Source organism: Panulirus ornatus, chromosome 18 (assembly GCF_036320965.1).
Source record: "Panulirus ornatus isolate Po-2019 chromosome 18, ASM3632096v1, whole genome shotgun sequence".
Classification (NCBI taxonomy): domain Eukaryota; kingdom Metazoa; phylum Arthropoda; class Malacostraca; order Decapoda; family Palinuridae; genus Panulirus; species Panulirus ornatus.
Genome location: NC_092241.1, coordinates 48,751,758 through 48,777,897, shown reverse-complemented (window position 1 = coordinate 48,777,897; position 26,140 = coordinate 48,751,758). Strand labels below are relative to the sequence as shown.

Here is a 26,140-nt window from a genome sequence, read left to right as displayed (position 1 = left end):
TTGTGCGCAGGAGGGTGGATGTGCTGGAAATGAGATGTTTGAGGACAATATGTGGTGTGAGGTGGTTTGACCGAGTAAGTAATGTAAGGGTAAGAGAGATGTGTGGAAATAAAAAGAGCGTGGTTGAGAGAGCAGAAGAGGGTGTTTTGAAATGGTTTGGGCACATGGAGAGAATGAGTGAGGAAAGATTGACCAAGAGGATATATGTGTCGGAGGTGGAGGGAACGAGGAAAAGTGGGAGACCAAATTGGAGGTGGAAAGATGGAGTGAAAAAGATTTTGAGTGATCGGGGCCTGAACATGCAGGAGGGTGAAAGGCGGGCAAGGAATAGAGTGAATTGGACGATGTGGTATACTGGGGTCGACGTGCTGTCAATGGATTGAATCAGGGCATGTGAAGCATCTGGGGTAAACCATGGAAAGTTGTATGGGGCCTGGATGTGGAGGGGGAGCTGTGGTTTCGGTGCATTATTACATGGCAGCTGGGGACTGATTGTGAACAAATGGGGCCTTTGTTGTCTTTTCCTAGCGCTACCTCACACACATAAGGGGGGAGGGGGATGTTATTCCATGTGTGGCGAGGTGGCGATGGGAATAAATAAAGGCAGACTATGGATTATGTACATGTGTATATATGTATATGTCTGTGTGTGTGTGTATATATATGTGTACATTGAGATGTATAGGTATGTATATTTGCATGCGTGGACGTGTATGTATATACATGTGTATGGGGGTGGGTTGGGCCATTTCTTTCATCTGTTTCCTTGCGCTACCTTGCAAACGCAGGAGAAAGCGACAAAGCAAAAAAAAAAATATACTTACAATTTATTTTTCATACTCATTTCCCATGTTAGTGATATGATACCAGGAGCAGACAGTGAAAGGCTTGATACACTCACATCCACTCCCTATCTCTCATGTGTAATGCACCAAAACCACAGATCCCAATCACAACCAAGTATCACAGACCTTTTCATTGTTTCCCTTAGTAGCTTTGTATGCCCTGTTTCCAATTTGCTCATGACTGAGGAGACAGAAATTAGAGAGCATGAGACTGGAGAGGAACAGTGTGATCTCAGGAGTGACTAGGGATGTGCATAATGAATCTGTATGAGAAATAATCAGGGGAACAGAATTTGTATGTGGCATGTATGGATCTGGAGAAAGCATGTGATAATAGAGATGTCTTATGGAAGGTCTCACAAATATATGGTGTAAGGAAAGTTTCTGTGCGCAGTGAGTTCTTTTTTTATTAAGAGTGTAGGGCATGTGTGCAAATACATAGAGAGGTGGATGAGTGGTTCCAAGAGAAGGTTGGTCAGGGGCAGGGGTGTGTGTCACCATGGTTGCTTAATTTGTTTATGGCTGGAGTGATGAGGGAGGTAAAGGAAAGAGGGGTGAGTATGCAGTCAGTAGGGAATGAAAGGGCCTTGGAAGTCAGTTGTTTGCTGATGATACAGCACTGGTGGCAAAATCCAGTGAGAATCTGCAGAAGTTTACTGAGTTTGAAAGAGTGTATGTATGAAGGAAGTTGAGAACAATTATAAAAGAATGCAAAGTTATTAGGTTAAGCAGGGTGTGAGTTTGAATGGAGAAATATTTTCAGAATTAAAGTGTTTAGATACCTGGGAGTGGTCATGGCAGTGAATGGAACCATGGAAGCAAAACTAAGTCATGGGTTGGGTGAGAGGGCAGAGGTTCTGGGAGCATTGAAGAATGTGTCAAAACAGAGAACGTTATCGCAGAGAGCAAAAGTGGGTATGTTCCAACAATAATAAGTGGTTGTAAGGCATAGGCTATAGATAAGGTTGTGCAGAGGTGGGTGGATATGTTGGAATTGAAATGTTTGAGGACAATATGTGGTGCAAGGAAGTTTGATCAAGTAAGTAATAAAAGGGTAAGAGAGATGTGCAGAAATAAAAAGGAGCAGAAGAGGGTGTGTTAAAATGGTTTTGACATTTGGAGAGAATGAGTGAGGAAAGGTTGAGAAAGAGGATATACGTGTCAGAAGTGGAGGGAACAAGGAGAAGTGGGAGACCAAATTGGAGGTGGAAGGATGGAGTGAAAAAGATTCTGGGCAATCAGGACATGAACTTGCAGGAAGGTGAAAGGCATGCACAGAATAGAGTGAACTAGAATGATATGGTGTATTTGGGTCAACGTGCCGTCACTGGACTGAACCAGAGCATGTGAAACATCCGGGGTAAACCATGGAAAGGTCTGTGGGGCCCGGATGTGGACTGGGAGATGTGCTCTCAGTGCATTACACATGACAGCTAGAGACTGAGCATGAGTGAATGTGGCCTTTTTTCTGTCTGTTTTCAGGATGCTACCTCGCTGAAGCACGGAGTAGCAATATTGTTTTTCTGTGGGTGGCACCAGAAAGGGATGAAGGCAGCAAGTTTGGTAAAGTGTGTAAAAGAAGAAAGTTAAGAGTAAATGTGAATAAGAGTAGGGTTGAGGGTCAAGTCAATTGGGAGGTGAGTTTGAATGGAGAAAAACTGGAGGAAGTGAAGTGTTTTAGATATCTGGGAGTGGATCTGGCAGCGGATGGAACCATGGAAGCGGAAGTGGATCATAGGGTGGGGGAGGGGGCGAAAATCCTGGGAGCCTTGAAGAATGTGTGGAAGTCGAGGACATTATCTCGGAAAGCAAAAATGGGTATGTTTGAAGGAATAGTGGTTCCAACAATGTTGTATGGTTGCGAGGCGTGGGCTATGGATAGAGTGGTGCGCAGGAGGATGGATGTGCTGGAAATGAGATGTTTGAGGACAATGTGTGGTGTGAGGTGGTTTGATCGAGTAAGTAACGTAAGGGTAAGGGAGATGTGTGGAAATAAAAAGAGCATGGTTGAGAGAGCAGAAGAGGGTGTTTTGAAATGGTTTGGGCACATGGAGAGAATGAGTGAGGAAAGATTGACCAAGAGGATATATGTGTTGGAGGTGGAGGGAACGAGGAGAAGAGGGAGACCAAATTGGAGGTGGAAAGATGGAGTGAAAAAGATTTTGTGTGATCGGGGCCTGAACATGCAGGAGGATGAAAGGAGGGCAAGGAATAGAGTGAATTGGATCGATGTGGTATACCGGGGTTGACGTGCTGTCAGTGGATTGAATCAGGGCATGTGAAGCGTCTGGGGTAAACCATGGAAAGCTGTGTAGGTATGTATATTTGCGTGTGTGGACGTATGTATATACATGTGTATGGGGGTGGGTTGGGCCATTTCCTTCGTCTGTTTCCTTGCGCTACCTCGCAAACGCAGGAGACAACGACAAAGCAAAAAAAAAAAAAAAATATATATATATATATATATATATATATATATATATATATATATATATATATATATATATATTATTGACTGGTTGGTAAGGTTATTTAATGTATGTATGACTCATGGTGAGGTGCCTGAGGATTGGCGGAATGCGTGCATAGTGCCATTGTACAAAGGCAAAGGGGATAAGAGTGAGTGCTCAAATTACAGAGGTATAAGTTTGTTGAGTATTCCTGGTAAATTATATGGGAGGGTATTGATTGAGAGGGTGAAGGCATGTACAGAGCATCACATTGGGGAAGAGCGTTCCCTCCACCTCCGACACATATATCCTCTTGGTCAATCTTTCCTCACTCATTCTCTCCATGTGCCCAAACCATTTCAAAACACCCTCTTCTGCTCTCTCAACCACAGTCTTTTTATTTCCACACATCTCTCTTACCCTTACGTTACTTACTCGATCAAACCACCTCACACCACACATTGTCCTCAAACATCTCATTTCCAGCACATCCATCCTTCTGCGCACAACTCTATCCATAGCCCACGCCTCGCAACCATACAACATTGTTGGAACCACTATTCCTTCAAACATACCCATTTTTGCTTTCCGAGATAATGTTCTCGACTTCCACACATTCTTCAAGGCTCCCAGGATTTTCGCCCCCTCCCCCACCCTATGATCCACTTCCGCTTCCATGGTTCCATCCGCTGCCAGATCCACTCCCAGATATCTAAAACACTTTACTTCCTCCAGTTTTTCTCCATTCAAACTTACCTCCCAATTGACTTGACCCTCAACCCTACTGTACCTAATTACCTTGCTCTTATTCACATATATATATATATATATATATATATATATATATATATATATATATATATATATTTTTTCTTTCTTTTTTTTTTTCTAACTATTCGCCGTTTCCCGCGTAAGTGAGGTAGCGTTAAGAACAGAGGACTGGGCCTTTTTTGGAATATCACCTGGCCCCCTCTGTTCCTTCTTTTGGAAAATTAAAAAAAGAAAATATATATATATTTTATTTTGCTTTGTCGCTCTCTCCCGCGTTTGCGCGGTGGCGCAAGGAAACAGACGAAAGAAATGGCCCAACCCACCCCCATACACATGTATATACATACACGTCCACACACACAAATATACATACCTATACATCTCAATGTACACATATATACACACACACAGACACATACATATATACCCATGCACACAATTCACACTGTCTGCCTTTATTCATTCCCATCGCCACCTCGCCACACATGGAATACCATCCCCCTCCCCCCTCATGTGTGTGAGGTAGCGCTAGGAAAAGACAACAAAGGCCCCATTCGTTCATACTCAGTCTCTAGCTGTCATGCAATAATGCCCGAAACCACAGCTCCCTTTCCATTTCCAGGCCCTACAAAACCTTCCATGGTTTACCCCAGATGCTTCACATGCCCTGGTTCAATCCATTGACAGCATGTCGACCCCAGTATACCACATCGTTCTAATTCATTCTATTCCTTGCATGCCTTTCACCCTCCTGCATGTTCAGGCCTCGATCACTCAAAATCTTTTTCACTCTATCTTTCCACCTCCAATTTGGTCTCCCACTTCTTCTAGTTCCCTCCACCCCGACACACATATCCTCTTTGTCAATCTCTACTCACTCATTCTCTCCATGTGACCAAACCATTTCAAAACACCCTCTTCTGCTCTCTCAACCACACTCTTTTTATTACCACACATCTCTTTTACCCTTTCATTACTTACTGGATCACAATTTTGTGTATGATCAAGTATATTCCTATGAGTCCACGGGAAAAATGAAACACGATAAGTTCCCAAGTGCACTTTCGTGTAATGATCACATCATCAGGGGAGATACAAGAAGGAAATATAAGTCAGCTGATATACAACGAAGAGACGTAGCTAGGACACCATTTGGTAAACAGGTCTGGGAGAATGGTTTGGTAAACAGAGAAGAGGTTGTGAAAGCTTTGCAGAAAATGAAAGCTGGCAAGGCAGCGGGTTTGGATGGAATTGCTGTGGAATTTATTATAAAGGGGTGACTGTGATATTGACTGGTTGGTAAGGATATTCATTGTATGTATGATTCATGATGAAGTGCCTGAAGATTGGCGGAATGCATGCATAGTGCCATTGTACATAGGCAATGGGGATAAAGGTGAGTGCTCAAATTACAGAGGTATATAAGTTTGTTGGGTATTCCAGGGAAATTATATGGGAGGGTATTGATTGAGAGGGTCAAGACATGTACAGAGCATCAGATTGAGGAAGAGCAGTGGGGTTTCAGAAGTGGTAGAGGATGTGTGGATCAGGTGTTTGCTTTGAAGAATGTATGTGAGAAATATTTAGACAGATGGATTTGTATGTAGCATTTATGGATCTGGAGAAGGCATATGATAGAGCTGATAGAGATTCTTTGTAGAAGGTATTAAGAGTATATAGAGTGGGAGCTAAGTTGCTAGGAGCAGTGAAAAGTTTTTATCAAGGATGTAAGGCATGTGTACGAGTAGGAAGAGAGGAAAGTGATTGGTTCTTATTGAATATCAGTTTGTGGCAGGAGTGTGTGATGTCTCCATGGTTTTTTAATTTGTTCATTGATGGTGTTGTTTGGGAGGTGAATGCAAGAGTTTTGGAGAGGGGCAAGTATGCAGTCTGTTGTGGATGACTGCATGGATTCCATTTAGTAAAAACACTTTCTAGCAGGAACAAAAGAAAAAGCTAAGTGTAGAGTTTTACTCAGAAGATCAGTTCATAGTACTATTTCACTAAGGTGGGAGAAGGCACAACACTATGTTATTTCTTTCTATCTTTTTTTCTTTACTTTTTCTTCCTTTTTCTTTTGTATGTTTTTCTTCATGAATAAAGAAGGCGAGACTATATTTTTTTCTTTTCTCTTCTTTCTTTTCTTTTATTATTATTAATATCATTATCATTAGGGATTAAGGAAAATGAATACTATCCATTTATCTCTGTGTGTCATAGAAGGCAGTTAAGAGGGGTGGGAGTTGGAAGTTGGAAATCTTCCACCTTTTTGTTATTACTTTCCAAAAGAAGGAACAGAAAAAGGAACCAAGGAAATGTTTTTATCTCTAAGGTTTATGTGTCTTTTTTTGGTGCTTTTTCACAAAGATGGAAAATTCAAACATGTTTTCAAGAAGAAGATTATTATTATCTTCTCTATTAAAGTATTGGTGTATATTCTTCTATTTTCAGCCCAATGGTAGACAGGATGGAAGTAGATGACTCTGGCTGTAGCAATGGCAGGCGGTCTTACCATTCTAAGGTACGCGAAAACATTTATCAGAATGGATGGCATGATCCTACAGCTGCACCTCACCCAGTTGTCACCCAAGGTCGCACCATCACAATGTCTCTCAAAAGACTATTGCGTGAACATGAGGAACTGTATGAGTTATAGCAGCTTTTTACCTAATAAAGTGTAGGTCTGTAGGTGTGTTATTAGGCAACAGATGATAAAAGCTGCTACCCCGATATTTATATGTGTATATATATAAATAGATATGTATGTTTGTGCAAGCCTGTGTAATTACCTATGTGTGTTGTGTGTTTGTTTGCATGTTTTGTGTGCGTATGTTTAACTCTTGCCATGGACCTAGAAGTTTAAAAAAAAATTGACGTGCAGTATGTGGTGTCGGCATTTACCAAGGACACAAGAAACTCATTTAACTGTTGTATAAAGCTCTTCTAATATTACTCAGTATCCTACAAAGCAGTATTATGGTGCATAAATTGTCATCCATATACTGTGTTGGAGTATGAGTGTAATATGTATTGAAATTGTACAGTCCAGAAATAGTTTTGCAGTTGTGTGCTGGTTCTGAATCCTGTTTATATGCTAAACTTTAAGAACCAAGCATTATATCTGAACACTGATATTTGCTGACCATTTAAAGTGTAACTTACAGGTATTATGTTAACATTTTTCAGAATAGTAACTATTCTTTAAACAATTATTTTAGTTATTCATATCATGGATTTGAGTTTGACATGAGCTTCTTTTTATTATTTTCATCATAATGGTCATTATGTGAAAGTTAACTTTGTGATAGTACTTTTAGCCGCTTTTTTGTATGATAGAATTTTCAGAGCACTTAATTTTCAAAGGTCTTATACTTCATGGAATAGTTGGTTGTAATGTGTAGAGTCAGACACAGATGATTAATATGCAAGACCTAAAAACACTGTCCACCTAATTTCTAGTAGATTCATAGGAAAATTAGTAGGTTAGAAGTTTATATTGCAATCTTAAATTGTACCCTTGATGGTGGTGATGATGATGATGATGATGACTGCATCTAAGCATATATAGTGTCGCACACGGATTGAGTGGAAATTTTATGTGACTTTATTTTGTTACCACATTCCATTGTAGCAGGACATATAGCATAAGTGATGTGCTAAATTCGTTTCTGTACTAAACTGGAAGATATATTCTATATATTATAGCACTTATTTTGTTTATCTAATCATTGTTTGGCAGATTTGCTTTACAGTTAAGTTAGCATAATTCATCCACTATAAAATTAGATACTAATAGTTATCATATTTTTGTTGAATAATATTTTATGTCATTATAACCATGTTTTAGTTGGTATGATTTGGATGATCATTTGACTTTGATTAGCATTATATTAAAGGAAGAGACACTGCCATTGTGCCAAATTATTTGCTCATCACATTAAAATCAAATGTAGTGATTCATGAATAGCCAGGGAACCAAACACAACTAAGTTAACATGGCATGGCCAGTAACTTTAATGGCCCATCAGTCTTTCTAGAAGGAAAATTCTTATTTTTGGAAAAATAGGTAATCATTCATTTGATATTTACATTACATTTGTTTCTGTAGGATTTTTCATAGACAGAGGAAGCACTTTTGATTTCCTTAAGTTTTGTTTCACTATATAATATAAAGAAATAAAAGACTAGCAGGCCTAGGTCACCCATGCAAGCTAAGCTTTTGATGAAGTTTAATGTTGCTTATAAGGCTTGGTATGTCTCATTGCAGTAACCTACATCAGGTTGTCATACAGTTATCAAATAGAGTATTCAATAATATTTTAACATTTTCTCTGCTTCATCTTGTTTCATGAGTACTCCTACCATGTGTTTTGCTAGGTTCTTATATTGGGGTATTCTTACTGCTTTCTTATTCATTTCCAGTTGTGTAATTAGAATATGATATCCTCTCATGAAAAATTTATTTACAAATGATTTGACCGGTGCCATATTATCATTTATATCATTTACTAAGAAATGTTGTGATTAAAGTGTAGAAGATTATGCATCAGTAAACTTTCTTGTTTATTGACTTGCATGCTGCAGTAGAACTCCATTTTAGGGACTGACACCCCCCTCATTGGTAGTTGTTAATTTGAATATGTTGCTTCATACATGCAGTGAGCACAAAGAAAATACTTGATACACTGATGGTGAGCAAATTACTAGCACTGTAGTTTCAGGTTGCATGGTTAATGAAGGGAGATATGCAGTAGCATAGGAGTGAATACAGTTCACTGCAAATAAAACTTTCTATTTCATTTAGATTTTTGTTGAAAAGAAAAAGTAAACAGATGAAGGAGCCAGAAAAAATAAACATGAAGGTTTTTCCTCTAAGGCACAATTGTCTGTTCCTGGTCTTATCTTTAGTAAGCAAGAAATTGCAGACATAAAAGAAAGAAAAACACTTTATTAATTATTTCTATGCAGAAGACATGATAGAGCACTTTAATCGCTTCTTGATTGATAAGTTATTTTGGAAATTCAAGTTCTTTATTTCTATAAAATTCTTTTTAGGGATGATGTACTAAAGAATACCATTCAACAAAATCCCTGGCATATAATCCATTTAATTGCGATTTGCCTACATTATTTTGCAGATGATTCTCTTTAAGTCTTGTTGTTGAATTAAACTTCTTATTAGATCATTCCTTTTTCATTAATGAAATTCAGTATTTTCAATAATGATTCATTTGATATTTTAATTGAAAGAACTGAGCAAAAAGTCTCAGAATAAAAGATACTTAGATTTGTAAATGTAATAGTTAATAGTTGAAGCAAAAATCAAGAATTGTTAGTCAGTTTTATTTGAAAATATTCGTCTTTGAAAAATCTTTAGTTATTGAATAGTATAAGCACTGTCCATGATGTAGATCATGAAAAATACTTTCAAAAAGCCTTTGCTAATTTGAATATGAAAGGATAATGAATAGCTTTGCTCTTTCACCATGACAGTAAGCATTAGCTAGTTGTCTGGTTTAATTCAATGCTGTGTTCAGTTTTACTAATATTTCAGTTTTATTTTTGTGATTAAAAATGTATTGAGTAAGCCACAGTGTATGATTCAGGTATGCTGTTATTCATTCATAGGTATTGTATATGATGCTTCCTGAGGTTCTGTAAAGCCATAAGTACAGTCATACCTAGTGTGAGTTCTTCGTAGAACACAAAGTTTTTTGGTTTAAGTTTATTTATATATCAGTGTTGGCATGAGTTTTTGATTGGAAAAGAATGGACAAAAGTTCTAGGTTGTATAGATGCATGTAGAATAGCCACAAATGTGAATTTGAGTAATGTATACCTGTGTGTAATGTTAATTGTTTAATCTTTGGGAAAAGTCTTTAGTTAGTACTGACAGTAAAATGAAGCCAGTGTATAGAAAATTGATAAGAAGTCCAAAAATATTTTAACTATTAGCCTCTTTGTCATAGCTCTCCTCAGATTGGAAAATGATATTCACTATGTCTTCTCCCTATCTCATGACACACTAATTTCTGTCTTATGCAAATATTTTGACTTTTTAAGTGTAACTTGTATATTTGCTAACATTTTTCTTTAGTCCTGTTTGATTTTTAAAGGAAGGTAACAAACACACTTCATTTAACTTAGACTGACATCTTTGCTACACATGCATAAATGGTCAGCAAATGATAATTAAACACTGAAATGAGAACACTCGACACTTGATTCTCTGCAATGGTGCTAGACCCCTCCCACCCAAACCACCCCGTCAGTAACTATCAGCCCTCAAGTAGAAACAAAAGCTGAGCCCAGTTTCACAGTTCAGCATTTACTCAGAAATCATCCCCCCTCCAACAAACATTTCATTGACAAAACATGTGCTCACAGTAATGACTCATCAAATACTAACATCCACACTTCCAACCCAGCTTAACACCAACCCTCTGGATATTCACCCATCTGAAACTGCATTTCTCAGGCAAGTACAAGTTGTTACACTTTCTTGTCCATGTTCTGGACATCACCCACCTTTTTGACATTACAAATACCAATTTAGTATGAAAACGAGACCCTTCATGCTAAAGATGCAGTTTGAATACTGAAGACACTGAATCCATATTCCACAGTTTTCTTGCACTTGCACAAACATAACACACATCATCACCTTGCTTTATCACCTGTGGTCTATCTTGGTGGACTTGGCCCAAAGCTTCCTGATTGCTGCAGGAGCCTAATAGAATGGAATTCTGCAGCAGGATAGTAAGTAGACAGTTTTGTTTCTAGCATCAGTGTCATTGGATTTTCTGAGCTGTCAGGTTCCTGTTGGAATTTTACTGTAACGCTCCTTATATTCTTTGTATGTATTTTTGCGATATGATTAATTTCATACAACCCCCATGCCACCTTTCATGAGGCTCCTGCTGCTTCAAGGCTGTGTACCACTAAAGAGCATGGGAATGATGGACTCCTTTTGAGAATTTCCTGAGATGGTACTTCTTTTCTTCCAATGAGGAAAATTCAACCTCAGCAAAGACAACTTTTCATTCGTGTTATGACGATATGCTGTCAAATAATGGGAACACCAATTTTGACTTTTTTCATGTATATCTGCCATTTTCAACGTTAGCAAGGTAGCACAAGATAAAGATGAATAGATGGCTTGATTTACTTGCATCCTATCTCTAGCTCCCTTTATACTGCATCGACCAATTCACTTTATTTCACACACACCTTTCACCCTCCTGTATCTTCAGTCCCCCATCGTTCAAAATCTTTTTCACTTTATCCTTCCACTTCCAGTTTGGTCTCATGGTTCTCCTTGTTACTACTACTTCCGACATATATATCCAGTTTCAACCTTTCCTCTCATTCTCTCTGTATGTCCAAACCATTACAACACACCCTCTTCTGCTCTCTCAACTGTAACTGTACTCTTTATATTACCACACATCATTTACCCTTTGATTTCTAATTCAATCAAACAACCTCACACAACATATTGTCCTCAGACATTTCATTTCCAGCACATCCACCCTTCTGCACCCAACCCTGTCTATCGCCCATACTTTGCAACCATATCTATATTCCATACCTCACAACCACATAATATTGTTGCACCTGCTATTCTTTCAAACATACCCATTTTTGCTCTCCAAATTAATGTTCTCTTTCCACACATTCTTCATTCAGCTAGGATGCCATTTGGTAAACAAATGACATCCTAGCTATGTCTCTTCCTCATATATCAACTGACTGTTCTACATCTATGATATTCTTCTATCTCCCTTGACGATGTGATCATTACATGGAAGTGCACTTGGGAACTTATCATGTTTCATTTTCCTGTGTTTTTTTGCATGTACTAAATCATGTGCACCTCTGAGACACCTTGTAGATTAGGAGTTTGCTTTGAATATTGTATGTGAGAAATACTTAGAAAAACAGATGGATTTGTCTGTAGCATTTATGGATCTTGAGAAGGCATATGATTGAGTTGATAGAGATGCTCTGTGGAAGGTTTTAAGAGTATATGGTGTGGAAGGTAAGTTACTAGAAGCAGTTAAAAGTTTTTTCAAGGATGTAAGGCATGTGTGCAAGTAGGAAGAGAGGAAAGGGATTGGTTCCCAGTGAATGTCGGTTTACAGCAGGGCTGTGTGGTTGTTTATTTTGTTTGGAGAAAGGGGCAAGTATGCAGTCTGTTGTGGATGAGAGGGCTTGGGAAGTGAGTCGGTTGTTGTTCGCAGATGATACAGCACTGGTGGATGATTTGGGTGAGAAACTGCAGAAGTTGAGAGTAAATATGAATGAGCAAGGTTATTAGGTTCAGTAGGGTTGAGGGACAAATTAATTGGGAGGTAAGTTTGAATGGCATGTGTACGTGTAGGAAGAGAGGAAAGTGATTGGTTCTCAGTGAATGTAGGTTTGCGGCAGGGGTGTGTGATGTCTCCATGGTTGTTTAATTTGTTTATGGATGGGGTTGTTAGGGAGGTAAATGCAAGAGTCTTGGAAAGAGGGGCAAGTATGAAGTCTGTTGGGGATGAGAGAGCTTGGGAAGTGAGTCAGTTGTTGTTCGCTGATGATACAGCGCTGGTGGCGGATTCATGTGAGAAACTGCAGAAGCTGGTGACGGAGTTTGGTAAAGTGTGTGGAAGAAGAAAGTTAAGAGTAAATGTGAATAAGAGCAAGGTTATTAGGTACAGTAGGGTTGAGGGTCAAGTCAATTGGGAGGTGAGTTTGAATGGTGAAAAACTGGAGGAAGTGAAGTGTTTTAGATATCTGGGAGTGGATCTGTCAGCGGATGGAACCATGGAAGCGGAAGTGGATCATAGGGTGGGGGAGGGGGCGAAAATTTTGGGAGCCTTGAAAAATGTGTGGAAGTCGAGAACATTATCCCGGAAAGCAAAAATGGGTATGTTTGAAGTAGTTCCAACAATGTTGTATGGTTGCGAGGCGTGGGCTATGGATAGAGTTGTGCGCAGGAGGATGGATGTGCTGGAAATGAGATGTTTGAGGACAATGTGTGGTGTGAGGTGGTTTGATCGAGTAAGTAACGTAAGGGTAAGAGAGATGTGTGGAAATAAAAAGAGCGTGGTCGAGAGAGCAGAAGAGGGTGTTTTGAAATGGTTTGGGCACATGGAGAGAATGAGTGAGGAGAGATTGACCAAGAGGATATATGTGTCGGAGGTGGAGGGAACGAGGAGAAGAGGGAGACCAAATTGGAGGTGGAAAGATGGAGTGAAAAGGATTTTGTGTGATCGGGGCCTGAACATGCAGGAGGGTGAAAGGAGGGCAAGGAATAGAGTGAATTGGAGCGATGTGGTATACAGGGGTTGACGTGCTGTCAGTGGATTGAATCAAGGCGTGTGAAGCGTCCGGGGTAAACCATGGAAAGCTGTGTAGGTATGTATATTTCCGTGTGTGGACGTGTGTATGTACATGTGTATGGGGGGGGTTGGGCCATTTCTTTCGTCTGTTTCCTTGCGCTACCTCGCAAACGCGGGAGACAGCGACAAAGTATAAAAAAAAAAAAAAAAAAAAAAAAAAAGTTTGAATGGAGAAAAACTGGAGGAAGTGAAGTGTTTTAGATATCTGGGAGTGGACTTAGCAGCAGATGGAACCATGAAAGTGGAAGTGTGTCACAGGGTAGGGGAGGGGGTGAAAGTTCTGGGAGCATTCAAGAATGTGTGGAAGGCAAGAACGTTGTCTTAGAGAGCAAAAACGGGTATGTTTGAAGGAATAGTGGTTCCAACAATGTTATATGGTTGCGAGGCTTGGGCTATGGATAGAGTTGTGAGCAGGAGGTTGGATGTGCTGGAAATGAGATGTTTGAGGGCAGTATGTGGTGTGAGGTGGTTTGATCGAGTAAGTAATGATAGGGTAAAAGAGATGTGTGGTAATAAAAAGTGTGTGGTTGAGAGAGCAGAGGAGGGTGTTTTGAAATGGTTTGGTCACATGGAGAGAATGAGTGAGGAAAGATTGACCAAGAGGATATATGTGTCAGAGGTGGAGGAACAAGGAGAAGTGGGAGACCAAATTGGAGGTGGAAAGATGGAGTGAAAAAGATTTTGAGTGATTGGGGCCTGAACATGCAGGAGGGTGAAAGGTATGCAAGGAATAGAGTGAATTGGAGCGATGTGGTATACTGGGGTTGACGTGCTGTCAATGGATTGAACCAGGGCATGTGAAGCGTCTGGGGTAAACCATGGAAAGTTCTGTGGAGCCTGGATGTGGAAAGGGAGCTGTGGTTTCGGTGCATTATTACATGACAGCTAGAGACTGAGTGTGAACGAATGTGGCCTTTGTTGTCCTTTCTCAGCGCTACCTCGCACTCATGAGGGGGAGGGGGTTGTTATTTCGTGTGTGGCAAGGTGGCGATGAGAATGAATAAAGGCAGACAGCATGAATTATGTACATGTGTGTATATGTATATGTCTGTGTGTGTATATATATGTATACGTTGAGATGTATAGCTATGTATATTTGCGTGTGTGGACGTGTATGTATATACATGTGTATGTGGGTGGGTTGGGCTATTCTTTCATCTGTTTCCTTGCTCTATCTTGCTAACACGGGAGACAGCGACAAAGCAAAATAAATAAATAAATATATACATATACACATACACACACACACACACACACACATATATATATATATATATATATATATATATATTTTTTTTTTTTTTTTTTTTATACTTTGTCGCTGTCTCCCGCGTTTGCGAGGTAGCGCAAGGAAACAGACGAAAGAAATGGCCCAACCCCCCCCCCCATACACATGTATATACATACGTCCACACACGCAAATATACATACCTACACAGCTTTCCATGGTTTTCCCCAGACGCTTCACATGCCTTGATTCAATCCACTGACAGCACGTCAACCCCTGTATACCACATCGCTCCAATTCACTCTATTCCTTGCCCTCCTTTCACCCTCCTGCATGTTCAGGCCCCGATCACACAAAATCCTTTTCACTCCATCTTTCCACCTCCAATTTGGTCTCCCTCTTCTCCTCGTTCCCTCCACCTCCGACACATATATCCTCTTGGTCAATCTTTCCTCACTCATTCTCTCCATGTGCCCAAACCACTTCAAAACACCCTCCTTCTGCTCTCTCAACCACGCTCTTTTTATTTCCACACATCCCTCTTACCCTTACGTTACTCACTCGATCAAACCACCTCACACCACACATTGTCCTCAAACATCTCATTTCCAGCACATCCATCCTCCTGCGCACAACTCTATCCATAGCCCACGCCTCGCAACCATACAACATTGTTGGAACCACTATTCCTTCAAACATACCCATTTTTGCTTTCCGAGATAATGTTCTCGACTTCCACACATTCTTCAAGGCTCCCAAAATTTTCGCCCCCTCCCCCACCCTATGATCCACTTCCGCTTCCATGGTTCCATCCGCTGCCAGATCCACTCCCAGATATCTAAAACACTTCACTTCCTCCAGCCTCTCACCATTCAAACTCACCTCCCAATTGACTTGACCCTCAACCCTACTGTACCTAATAACCTTGCTCTTATTGACATTTACTCTTAACTTTCTTCTTCCACACACTTTACCAAACTCAGTCACCAGCTTCTGCAGTTTCTCACATGAATCCGCCACCAGCGCTGTATCATCAGCGAACAACAACTGACTCACTTCCCAAGCTCTCTCATCCCCAACAGACTTCATACTTGCCCCTCTTTCCAAAACTCTTGCATTTACCTCCCTAACAACCCCATCCATAAACAAATTAAACAACCATGGAGACATCACACACCCCTGCCGCAAACCTACATTCACTGAGAACCAATCACTTTCCTCTCTTCCTACACGTACACATGCCTTACATCCTCGATAAAAACTTTTCACTGCTTCTAACAACTTGCCTCCCACACCATATATTCTTAATACCTTCCACAGAGCATCTCTATCAACTCTATCATATGCCTTCTCCAGATCCATAAATGCTACATACAAATCCATTTGCTTTTCTAAGTATTTCTCACATACATTCTTCAAAGCAAACACCTGATCCACACATCCTCTACCACTTCTGAAACCACACTGCTCTTCCCCAATCTGATGCTCTGTACATGCCTTCACCCTCTCAATCAATACCCTCCCATATAATTTACCAGGAATACTCAACAAACTTATACCTCTGTAATTTGAGCACTCACTCTTATCCCCTTTGCCTTTGTACAATGGCACTATGCACGCATTCCGCCAATCCTCAGGCACCTCACCATGAGTCATACATACATTAAATAACCTTACCAACCAGTCAACAATACAGTCACCCCCTTTTTTAATAAATTCCACTGCAATACCATCCAAACCTGCTGCCTTGCCGGCTTTCATCTTCCGCAAAGCTTTTACTACCTCTTCTCTGTTTACCAAATCATTTTCCCTAACCCTCTCACTTTGCACACCACCTCGACCCAAACACCCTATATCTGCCACTCTGTCATCAGACACATTCAACAAACCTTCAAAATACTCATTCCATCTCCTTCTCACATCACCACTACTTGTTATCACCTCCCCATTTACGCCCTTTATATTTTTTTTTTTTTTTTTTTATACTTTGTCGCTGTCTCCCGCGTTTGCGAGGTAGCGCAAGGAAACAGACGAAAGAAATGGCCCAACCCCCCCCCCCCATACACATGTATATACATACGTCCACACACGCAAATATACATACCTACACAGCTTTCCATGGTTTTCCCCAGACGCTTCACATGCCTTGATTCAATCCACTGACAGCACGTCAACCCCGGTATACCACATCGCTCCAATTCACTCTATTCCTTGCCCTCCTTTCACCCTCCTGCATGTTCAGGCCCCGATCACACAAAATCTTTTTCACTCCATCTTTCCACCTCCAATTTGGTCTCCCTCTTCTCCTCGTTCCCTCCACCTCCGACACATATATCCTCTTGGTCAATCTTTCCTCACTCATTCTCTCCATGTGCCCAAACCACTTCAAAACACCCTCCTCTGCTCTCTCAACCACGCTCTTTTTATTTCCACACATCTCTCTTACCCGTACGTTACTCACTCGATCAAACCACCTCACACCACACATTGTCCTCAAACATCTCATTTCCAGCACATCCATCCTCCTGCGCACAACTCTATCCATAGCCCACGCCTCGCAACCATACAACATTGTTGGAACCACTATTCCTTCAAACATACCCATTTTTGCTTTCCGAGATAATGTTCTTGACTTCCACACATTCTTCAAGGCCCCCAGAATTTTCGCCCCCTCCCCCACCCTATGATCCACTTCCGCTTCCATGGTTCCATCCGCTGCCAGATCCACTCCCAGATATCTAAAACACTTCACTTCCTCCAGTTTTTCTCCATTCAAACTCACCTCCCAATTGACTTGACCCTCAACCCTACTGTACCTAATAACCTTGCTCTTATTCACATTTACTCTTAACTTTCTTCTTCCACACACTTTACCAAACTCAGTCACCAGCTTCTGCAGTTTCTCACATGAATCAGCCACCAGCGCTGTATCATCAGCGAACAACAACTGACTCACTTCCCAAGCTCTCTCTTCCCCAACAGACTTCATACTTGCCCCTCTTTCCAAAACTCTTGCATTTACCTCCCTAACAACCCCATCCATAAACAAATTAAACAACCATGGAGACATCACACACCCCTGCCGCAAACCTACATTCACTGAGAACCAATCACTTTCCTCTCTTCCTACACGTACACATGCCTTACATCCTCGATAAAAACTTTTCACTGCTTCTAACAACTTTCCTCCCACACCATATATTCTTAATACCTTCCACAGAGCATCTCTATCAACTCTATCATATGCCTTCTCCAGATCCATAAATGCTACATACAAATCCATTTGCTTTTCTAAGTATTTCTCACATACATTCTTCAAAGCAAACACCTGATCCACACATCCTCTACCACTTCTGAAACCACACTGCTCTTCCCCAATCTGATGCTCTGTACGTGCCTTCACCCTCTCAATCTATACCCTCCCATATAATTTACCAGGAATACTCAACAAACTTATACCTCTGTAATTTGAGCACTCACTCTTATCCCCTTTGCCTTTGTACAATGGCACTATGCACGCATTCCGCCAATCCTCAGGCACCTCACCATGAGTCATACATACATTAAATAACCTTACCAACCAGTCAACAATACAGTCACCCCCTTTTTTAATAAATTCCACTGCAATACCATCCAAACCTGCTGCCTTGCTGGCTTTCATCTTCCACAAAGCTTTCACTACCTCTTCTCTGTTTACCAAATCATTTTCCCTAACCCTCTCACTTTGCACACCACCTCGACCAAAACACCCTATATCTGCCACTCTATCATCAAACACATTCAACAAACCTTCAAAATACTCACTCCATCTCCTTCTCACATCACCACTACTTGTTATCACCTCCCCATTTGCGCCCTTCACTGAAGTTCCCATTTGCTCCCTTGTCTTACGCACTTTATTTACCTCCTTCCAGAACATCTTTTTATTCTCCCTAAGATTTAATGATACTCTCTCACCCCAACTCTCATTTGCCCTTTTTTTCACCTCTTGCACCTTTCTCTTGACCTCCTGTCTCTTTCTTTTATACATCTCCCACTCAATTGCATTTTTTCCCTGCAAAAATCGTCCAAATGCCTCTCTCTTCTCTTTCACTAATACTCTTACTTCTTCATCCCACCACTCACTACCCTTTCTAATCAACCCACCTCCCACTCTTCTCATGCCACAAGCATCTTTTGCGCAATCCATCACTGATTCCCTAAATACATCCCATTCCTCCCCCACTCCCCTTGCTTCCATTGTTCTCACCTTTTTCCATTCTGTACTCAGTCTCTCCTGGTACTTCCTCACACAGGTCTCCTTCTCAAGCTCACTTACTCTCACCACCCTCTTCACCCCAACATTCACTCTTCTTTTCTGAAAACCCATACAGATCTTCACCTTAGCCTCCACAAGATAATGATCAGACATCCCTCCAGTTGCACCTCTCAGCACATTAACATCCAAAAGTCTCTCTTTCGCACGCCTGTCAATTAACACGTAATCCAATAACGCTCTCTGGCCATCTCTCCTACTTACATAAGTATACTTATGTATATCTCGCTTTTTAAACCAGGTATTCCCAATCATCAGTCCTTTTTCAGCACATAAATCTACAAGCTCTTCACCATTTCCATTTACAACACTGAACACCCCATGTATACCAATTATTCCCTCAACTGCCACATTACTCACCTTTGCATTCAAATCACCCATCACTATAACCCGGTCTCGTGCATCAAAACCACTAACACACTCATTCAGCTGCTCCCAAAACACTTGCCTCTCTTGATCTTTCTTCTCATGCCCAGGTGCATATGCACCAATAATCACCCACCTCTCTCCATCAACTTTCAGTTTTACCCATATTAATCGAGAATTTACTTTCTTACACTCTATCACATACTCCCACAACTCCTGTTTCAGGAGTATTGCTACTCCTTCCCTTGCTCTTGTCCTCTCACTAACCCCTGACTTTACTCCCCAGACATTCCCAAACCACTCTTCCCCTTTACCCTTGAGCTTCGTTTCACTCAGAGCCAAAACATCCAGGTTCCTTTCCTCAAACATACTACCTATCTCTCCTTTTTTCACATCTTGGTTACATCCACACACATTTAGGCACCCCACTCTGAGCCTTCGAGGAGGATGAGCACTCCCCGCGTGACTCCCCGCATGAGCGAGGTTGCGTTAAGAACAGAGGACTGGACCTTTGAGGGAATATCCTCACCTGGAAAATTAAAAAAAAAATAAAAAATTATATATATATATATATATATATATATATATATATATATATATATACACACATATATACACATGTATATATTCATACTTGCTGCTTTCATTCATTCCTGTCACTACCCCACCACACAGGAAACAGCATCGCTGCCATAGGCTAAGTCATGTACCCATTTACCAACCCTTAGAGAAGGATAAACAGCTACATTGACTGAAAACTGCCTCAACCAGGATTTGAAACTATGCAGGCTCAATCCTGGTTCACCTATGAATTTATTATGGTCAGCAACACTAACCACTACATGCACCATGCATATGATGTACACTGGTAGGGATGAAACAATCAAAAAAGTTAATTGGCTACGTGAGTGAAGGTTTAGGAGAGTACAGAGCATACAGGATCAATGCTTGCTATCTAAAAGAAAGCTTATGAAATCAGAGACTCAGAGACAGACATTGAATCCTCTACAAAGGATCTTGCTGGAATGTGAATGTTACTGAAATTAAAAAGATTAGTAAAGCAGGAGGTTGATGGATGTAAGTCACTGAATTTTGGCCTGGACAAAGATCATACAACAGATAAGGGAGAAAGGGAAGAAAAAATAGATATGCTTATTAAAAGCTTTCTGTTGTGGAAACTGACCATTTCATGGTTCTTGTGGGGGATGAGATTAGAAATGCTGTGAAAGAGAAAAGGCATATAGTAGATTGCTCAAAAGGAATGTACTAGTGGATGTGCAGCAAAGGAGTGGGGAAAAATATAAGATGTGTAAGTGAAATATTAAGAAGCTGATAAAGGAAAGTAAAGAAAGAGGAAATGAAGATTTTGTAGGAAAATTGAGTATATAGGTTAGGGAAAATAAGAAACTGTACTGGAAGGAGGTGAGAAAGGAAAGAGGTGGATGTAAGAGTGTAAATGTTGATATGAGAAGTGATGAAGGGGAGTTAACGAATCAAAAGGAGGAAGTGAAAGAGTATTTTAAAGAACTGATAAAAGTGGGAGAAGGTCAGACAGTTGTTGTTATAAACATGGGACCAGAGGATGGGAAGAAGAGAATACAAGTGCAAGGGCCTATTGCAAAAGGGAGGTAGATGGGTAATGATGAGGCTGAAGGTAGGAAAGGTACCTGGGGTTGATGGGATTACAGCTGAAATGCTGAAGTATGGAGGAGAAAGTTGACTGGATACATTTGGTATATAATTTAGCAGGGAAACAGAATGATGTACTTGAGATTGTGTGAATGCTATTACAGGTACACCACTGAATTTCTGGCAACTGATGGTTCAGCACCTCCTTTAGTCCAGAAAAAATTACCTGAGGGAACCTGAAATTACCGTAGCCACCAGACTAGTTTACTGGGTGGCCACAGATGGCATTGTGTGTAGGGCACACTTATTTACATTCTTTACGCTGTACTTGTTGGTGATGATACCCGCAATTCTGTGAGATTCTTAGCTTATTTTGTTTAAATTTAATCCTAGCTATGGCTTCTAAGATGTAAGAGAGTGTCAGTCGTGGAGTCAAACGTAAACATTGGTCCATATTGATCCAAGATAAAGTAGATCTGTTGAAAAAATGGACCATGGTGTTTCGGTGCTTAAGGTGTGTGACATCTATGGTATTGGTTCATCAACTGTTTGTGATATAAAAAAGCAAAGGGAGAAAATATTGAAATTCAATGCAAACAGTGATTCCAAGAAGCAAGTGATGATTAGAAAAACTATGAAAGATGGTAAGAGTACTGAGCATGATTGTGTGATGATGGAATGGTTTCAACAGCATCGGAGTGATGGAGTGGACTTGTCAGGTAGCATGATAATAGACCAGGCTAAGTTGTTCCATAAAGAACTTAAATCACAACATATAATATTTGTTTAATTTAAATTTCTAGCAGTCCATGGCATGCTTTAGACACATGGGAGATGTATGATTAGTGGTTTAGAGGTGTGTTGAATTATTATTACGTGACCATGGTTGGTCCAGCAAAATGCTTAATCCATCAAGGCTTTGGAACCAAGAGTGCCGGAAAATCAGTGGTGTACCTGTATTGTTGTGTGAATGCTATTATTGTTCCTTTACTCAAAGGAAAAGGAGCTAAGGACATATACATCACCTATAGTGGAATAAGTCTGTTAAGTATTCCAAGAAAGTATATACAAGAGTGTTGACTGATAGAAGTGACTGAATGCAGATTAGATGAGGAGCAAGGGGATTTTAGGGAAGGTAGGGGATGTTTGGATCAGATTTTTGTTCTAGAAATGACTGGAAAAGTATGTAGCGAAAGATAAGAAGTTGTATGCAGCTTTTATGGATCCTGAGAAAGCATATGACAAAGTCGAATGGAATGCTTTATGGAATGTGTTAAGGAAATATAGGGTAGAGGGACAACTGTTGGATGGTGAGAAAGCCTTCTATTGAGTAGCATTTGAATGTGCAAGAATGGCTGGAGAGTTGAGCAAAAGTTCTGGTGATGTTGGTGTTAAGCAGGGTTGTTTGGTTTCACTGTGGCATTTTAATGTATATAAGGAAGGAGTGATAAGAGAGATAAAAACAAAACTTGGGAAAGGGGATGCAAAGATGGAGTGTGGCAGTAAGGTATGATGGCTAGTGGCAAGTCTGTTAGCAGATGATAGTGTTATTTCCTGAGAGTGAAGAGTTGCAGAAGGTTATAAGTGTCTTTTGTAATGTGTATATGCATAGGCAATTGAAGATAAATGCAAGTAAAGTAATGGTGTATGAAAGGAAATAGAGTGAAAGTATAGATATTGCAAAATCCTATAGCTAGGAAAAAAAATTTCAGAAGCATGTTATAGAAATAGGGGTGAAAGATTGGAAGAGGCAAGGGAATTTATCCTGGGTAAGTTTGGTGATATGGAAAGAGATAAAGAGAGAGAGCAGTAGATGGTAGAAGAGTCATTGGATCCCATTACAAAATAATGAAGGATGGTGCAAGTATAGAAGTGAAGAAAGGATTAAGTGACAGCATAGTCCTCTCAACCCTGACCTGTGCAGCCAAAACATGGACATGGAATGAGTCATAGAGGTCAAGAATCCAGGCTGTGGAAATGATCTACCTGAGAGGAGCATGTGGTATGAATGAATGGAATGAATAAAGAAATGAAGGGGTTTATGAGAGGTGTGGTATAGCAGGGAATGCAAAGGGAATGAGTTGTGGAGTGAGTAAAAAGTGATGCTTTGATGTGGTTTGGGCATGTGGAAAAAATGCAAGATGGGGAGTTTACTTGGAGAGTGTATGATAGTACAATTAAGAGGTTTGCTGTGAGAGTAAGACCAACTATGACACAAAAAAAGAGTGAAAGAGTACATGAAATGGTGTATGCAAGAGAAAGAGAGAGGCATTTAAGGACAGGGATAAGTACTGCTGTGGCCACCCCCTTGATGGAAATTCCTGGAAGGAACAGGCATTAGAGATACAGATAATAGATAGATAGGACTGCCAGATATGATTTCAGTGGTAAAGGAAAGAAGAAATAGTGGTTATAACCAAGACTTAATGGGGTGACCAGTTATGATTACATTTGCCTTGGAATCGTCTAGCCAGGAGTACTTAGGGAAGCTAAGAAACTTAAAGGCAAGGTGGAATTCCTTGGGATATTCATGATATAGACTCTCTGTTTCAATAACCTCTCATTTCACTGGTAAATCAGGAAATATTTTATGATGCTAAAAATGCTGGTGATCAGGGCTTCAGGTATGTGGTGGTGGATTGGGATGGGGTGTAGTGAACAGTTTGCCAAGCTGTCTAAAGTAAGTTTATCCATTTCTGTATATGATATATATTTTGTTGTTGTCTTTGGCCATTATATTACATATTTTAATGTTTTCAAGTCAGGTAGATTTCACATCTATGGCAATTTAAGAGTAAGAAAACATGGTGTATAAGGTGACCATCAGTGCTTTGAGCACAGTAAAAATCTAAAGTTAATTTGCTATGATATCATCATAAATGGCATTGTAATTGAGAAACTTTACAATGAATTTAGATAAATCAGTACTAATGAAAAGGAACATTCAAAAAGTATATAATTTTTTTTCAAATCTGTCATTATTGTGTGGACTTAGTGTCAGTCTGAGTTTGTACCCTAATTCTCAGATGTTGCTATGGCCATGCATCACTCTGTGAACTGGTGTTCTGTGTGGAACCCCTTATAATGGGAGATAAATGGGATAAGTTGATTGAATATATGGTTAATGCCGATAGATACAGATAGTTAAGTTGTATGATAGAGAATAATCTGGAGTAAGTGTAAAACTCCCTCCCTATATAGTACAAATAGGTATTGCACATATCGTACCTTACCTTACCTTTCTACCCTAAGAGCCCATTGTATGGGACTCCCACTTGAAGAATTTGTGTCACTTTATGATTGTCAATATGATTGCCATTTTACACCTTCAGAGATAGATGACATGTTTAAACTTCAACGGATACTCTGTACTGTTCACTGATAGATTACGTAGTCTGTTGTCAGACGTTTCTTTCCCTAAATCAGAATAGTTTTTCAGAATCCCATATGTCTTTTAGACATTTTTTCATAAAATGTATTTTTGTCAGTTTTATTTCTGCTGAGAACATTTTGTTGGTGTATCAATGAGCTAGTTTGGATTTTTATGTTTTTCCAAAAGTTTATGTTGGAGAATTTAGTGCTAGTTTGGATTTTTACATTTTTTCTACATTTATGTGTGAGAATTTACTTTTTTGCATAACCTCACTAGACTGAAATATAGCAAAGCCGTAATTAAAAAGTATGTCTCAGTGTTAGCTCGCTATCAGGGTATTTACAAAGTACAGTATGCTTGTATAGATTGTAAACAAGTCTAAACATTTAATTAACATAATAATACATTACTAAACTAGAATTTAAAAGTTAGTAACACTTACCAAATTATGAACCTCATTATCTTACAAAGCAATTTTCCTCTTAGATGCAGAAGAATTTCATTATATTTTTGTTCAAATATTACTGGATATAGTAGAATCTACAGTTTGAGTTGACGTAAAAGTAAAAAGTATTAAGAATATGGTCAAAGGCAATATGCTTAATTTCATATAAAGGAATAATTGTAAAATGTGTTTTTTGATCACATTGATTTATATAAGAATGATGACAGTTAAATGTAATTTTTTTTTTCTTTATAGAAACACAAGCAATGATAACGTTGTTTTTGTATTTATGGGTCATAATGAATGAGTGTCCTTCATGGAAGACGATTTGGTCTTTTAGAAGTGATTTTATTATTATTACTATGAAATTGTAAGTAGAATTTAGTTTTTGAAGAACAGTTGTTATATCACTAATGCCAAAGGGATTTCATTATATTGTTATATCCTTGGTATTAAGTAAGGAATATTAAGAGGTGATTATAATGTGTTATTTTTGTTTAAAGATATTGCCAATATAAGATTTAGTTCAGAAAGCACCATTGGAATGTATAGTCACTGGCCAAGATCTTTTCTTTTTTTAATCCACCAGCCTAACTACCCTTTAGGGTGATAAATTATGAGTAAATCCCATGTACCCCAGATAATTACCCAACTACCATTAGGAGGTAGAACACTAGCTAGTTCATCATATCATCATGCCTTCTCATATGCATTAGTAACTGAGACATAGGAAAGTGGATTGAAACAGGTGTAAAGCAAGGCAACATTTTTGGAAGGCTCTGCTTTGTTCACCATGAATGCCAAGATTGTTGGAACTTGAAAAGACCTCAAATTAGTTGTATTGTCATATCCTGAATATTGAGTAAGGAATATTAAGATTTGAATATAATGTGCGATTTTTGTTTGAAGATATTGTCAATGTAAAATTTTGTTCAAAAAGCTTCATAGGAATGTATAGTTACAGGTCGAGTTGTTTTTTAAATCCACCAGTCTTAGTTTCACCTTAGCTTAATAGATTACAAACAGATCCCATATACCCCAGATGATATGCCCAACTATAAGTAGGAGGTAGGACACTAGACAGTTCTTCATATCACCCTGTCTTCCTTGTGCATTGGTATCTGAGACACAAAGCGGATTAATAGAGGAGTAAGCAGTGGAACATATTAAGAAGGCTCTGCTTTGCTTTGCTCACCATGAATGGCAAGATTGTTGGAACATGAGAGAGAAGGCCTCAAAGTAGTTTAGAAGGAAGTCATGTACAGTTTTGGTATCTTCATGAATTTTGCAGGTAAGGACTTCTGTCATTTTAAGATGTTAAAATTTCTCATTTAC

General features: G+C 39.6%; 1 protein-coding gene and 1 long non-coding RNA gene across 2 annotated transcripts in view; one reads left to right on the top strand and one right to left on the bottom strand.

The window, feature by feature from the left end:
• Nucleotides 1–11,026, top strand: part of red (LysM peptidoglycan-binding domain-containing protein red) — a 121,747-nt gene extending 110,721 nt beyond the window's left edge. The window contains exon 4 of the mRNA XM_071673120.1: nt 6,518–11,026. Within this exon, the coding sequence (XP_071529221.1) occupies nt 6,518–6,722 (205 nt within the window). The 3' untranslated portion in view covers nt 6,723–11,026. The remainder of the gene's footprint in view (nt 1–6,517) is intronic.
• The window catches only part of LOC139755062 (uncharacterized), an 87,062-nt gene that overhangs the window by 42,864 nt on the left and 18,058 nt on the right, over nt 1–26,140 (bottom strand). The window lies entirely within an intron of this gene.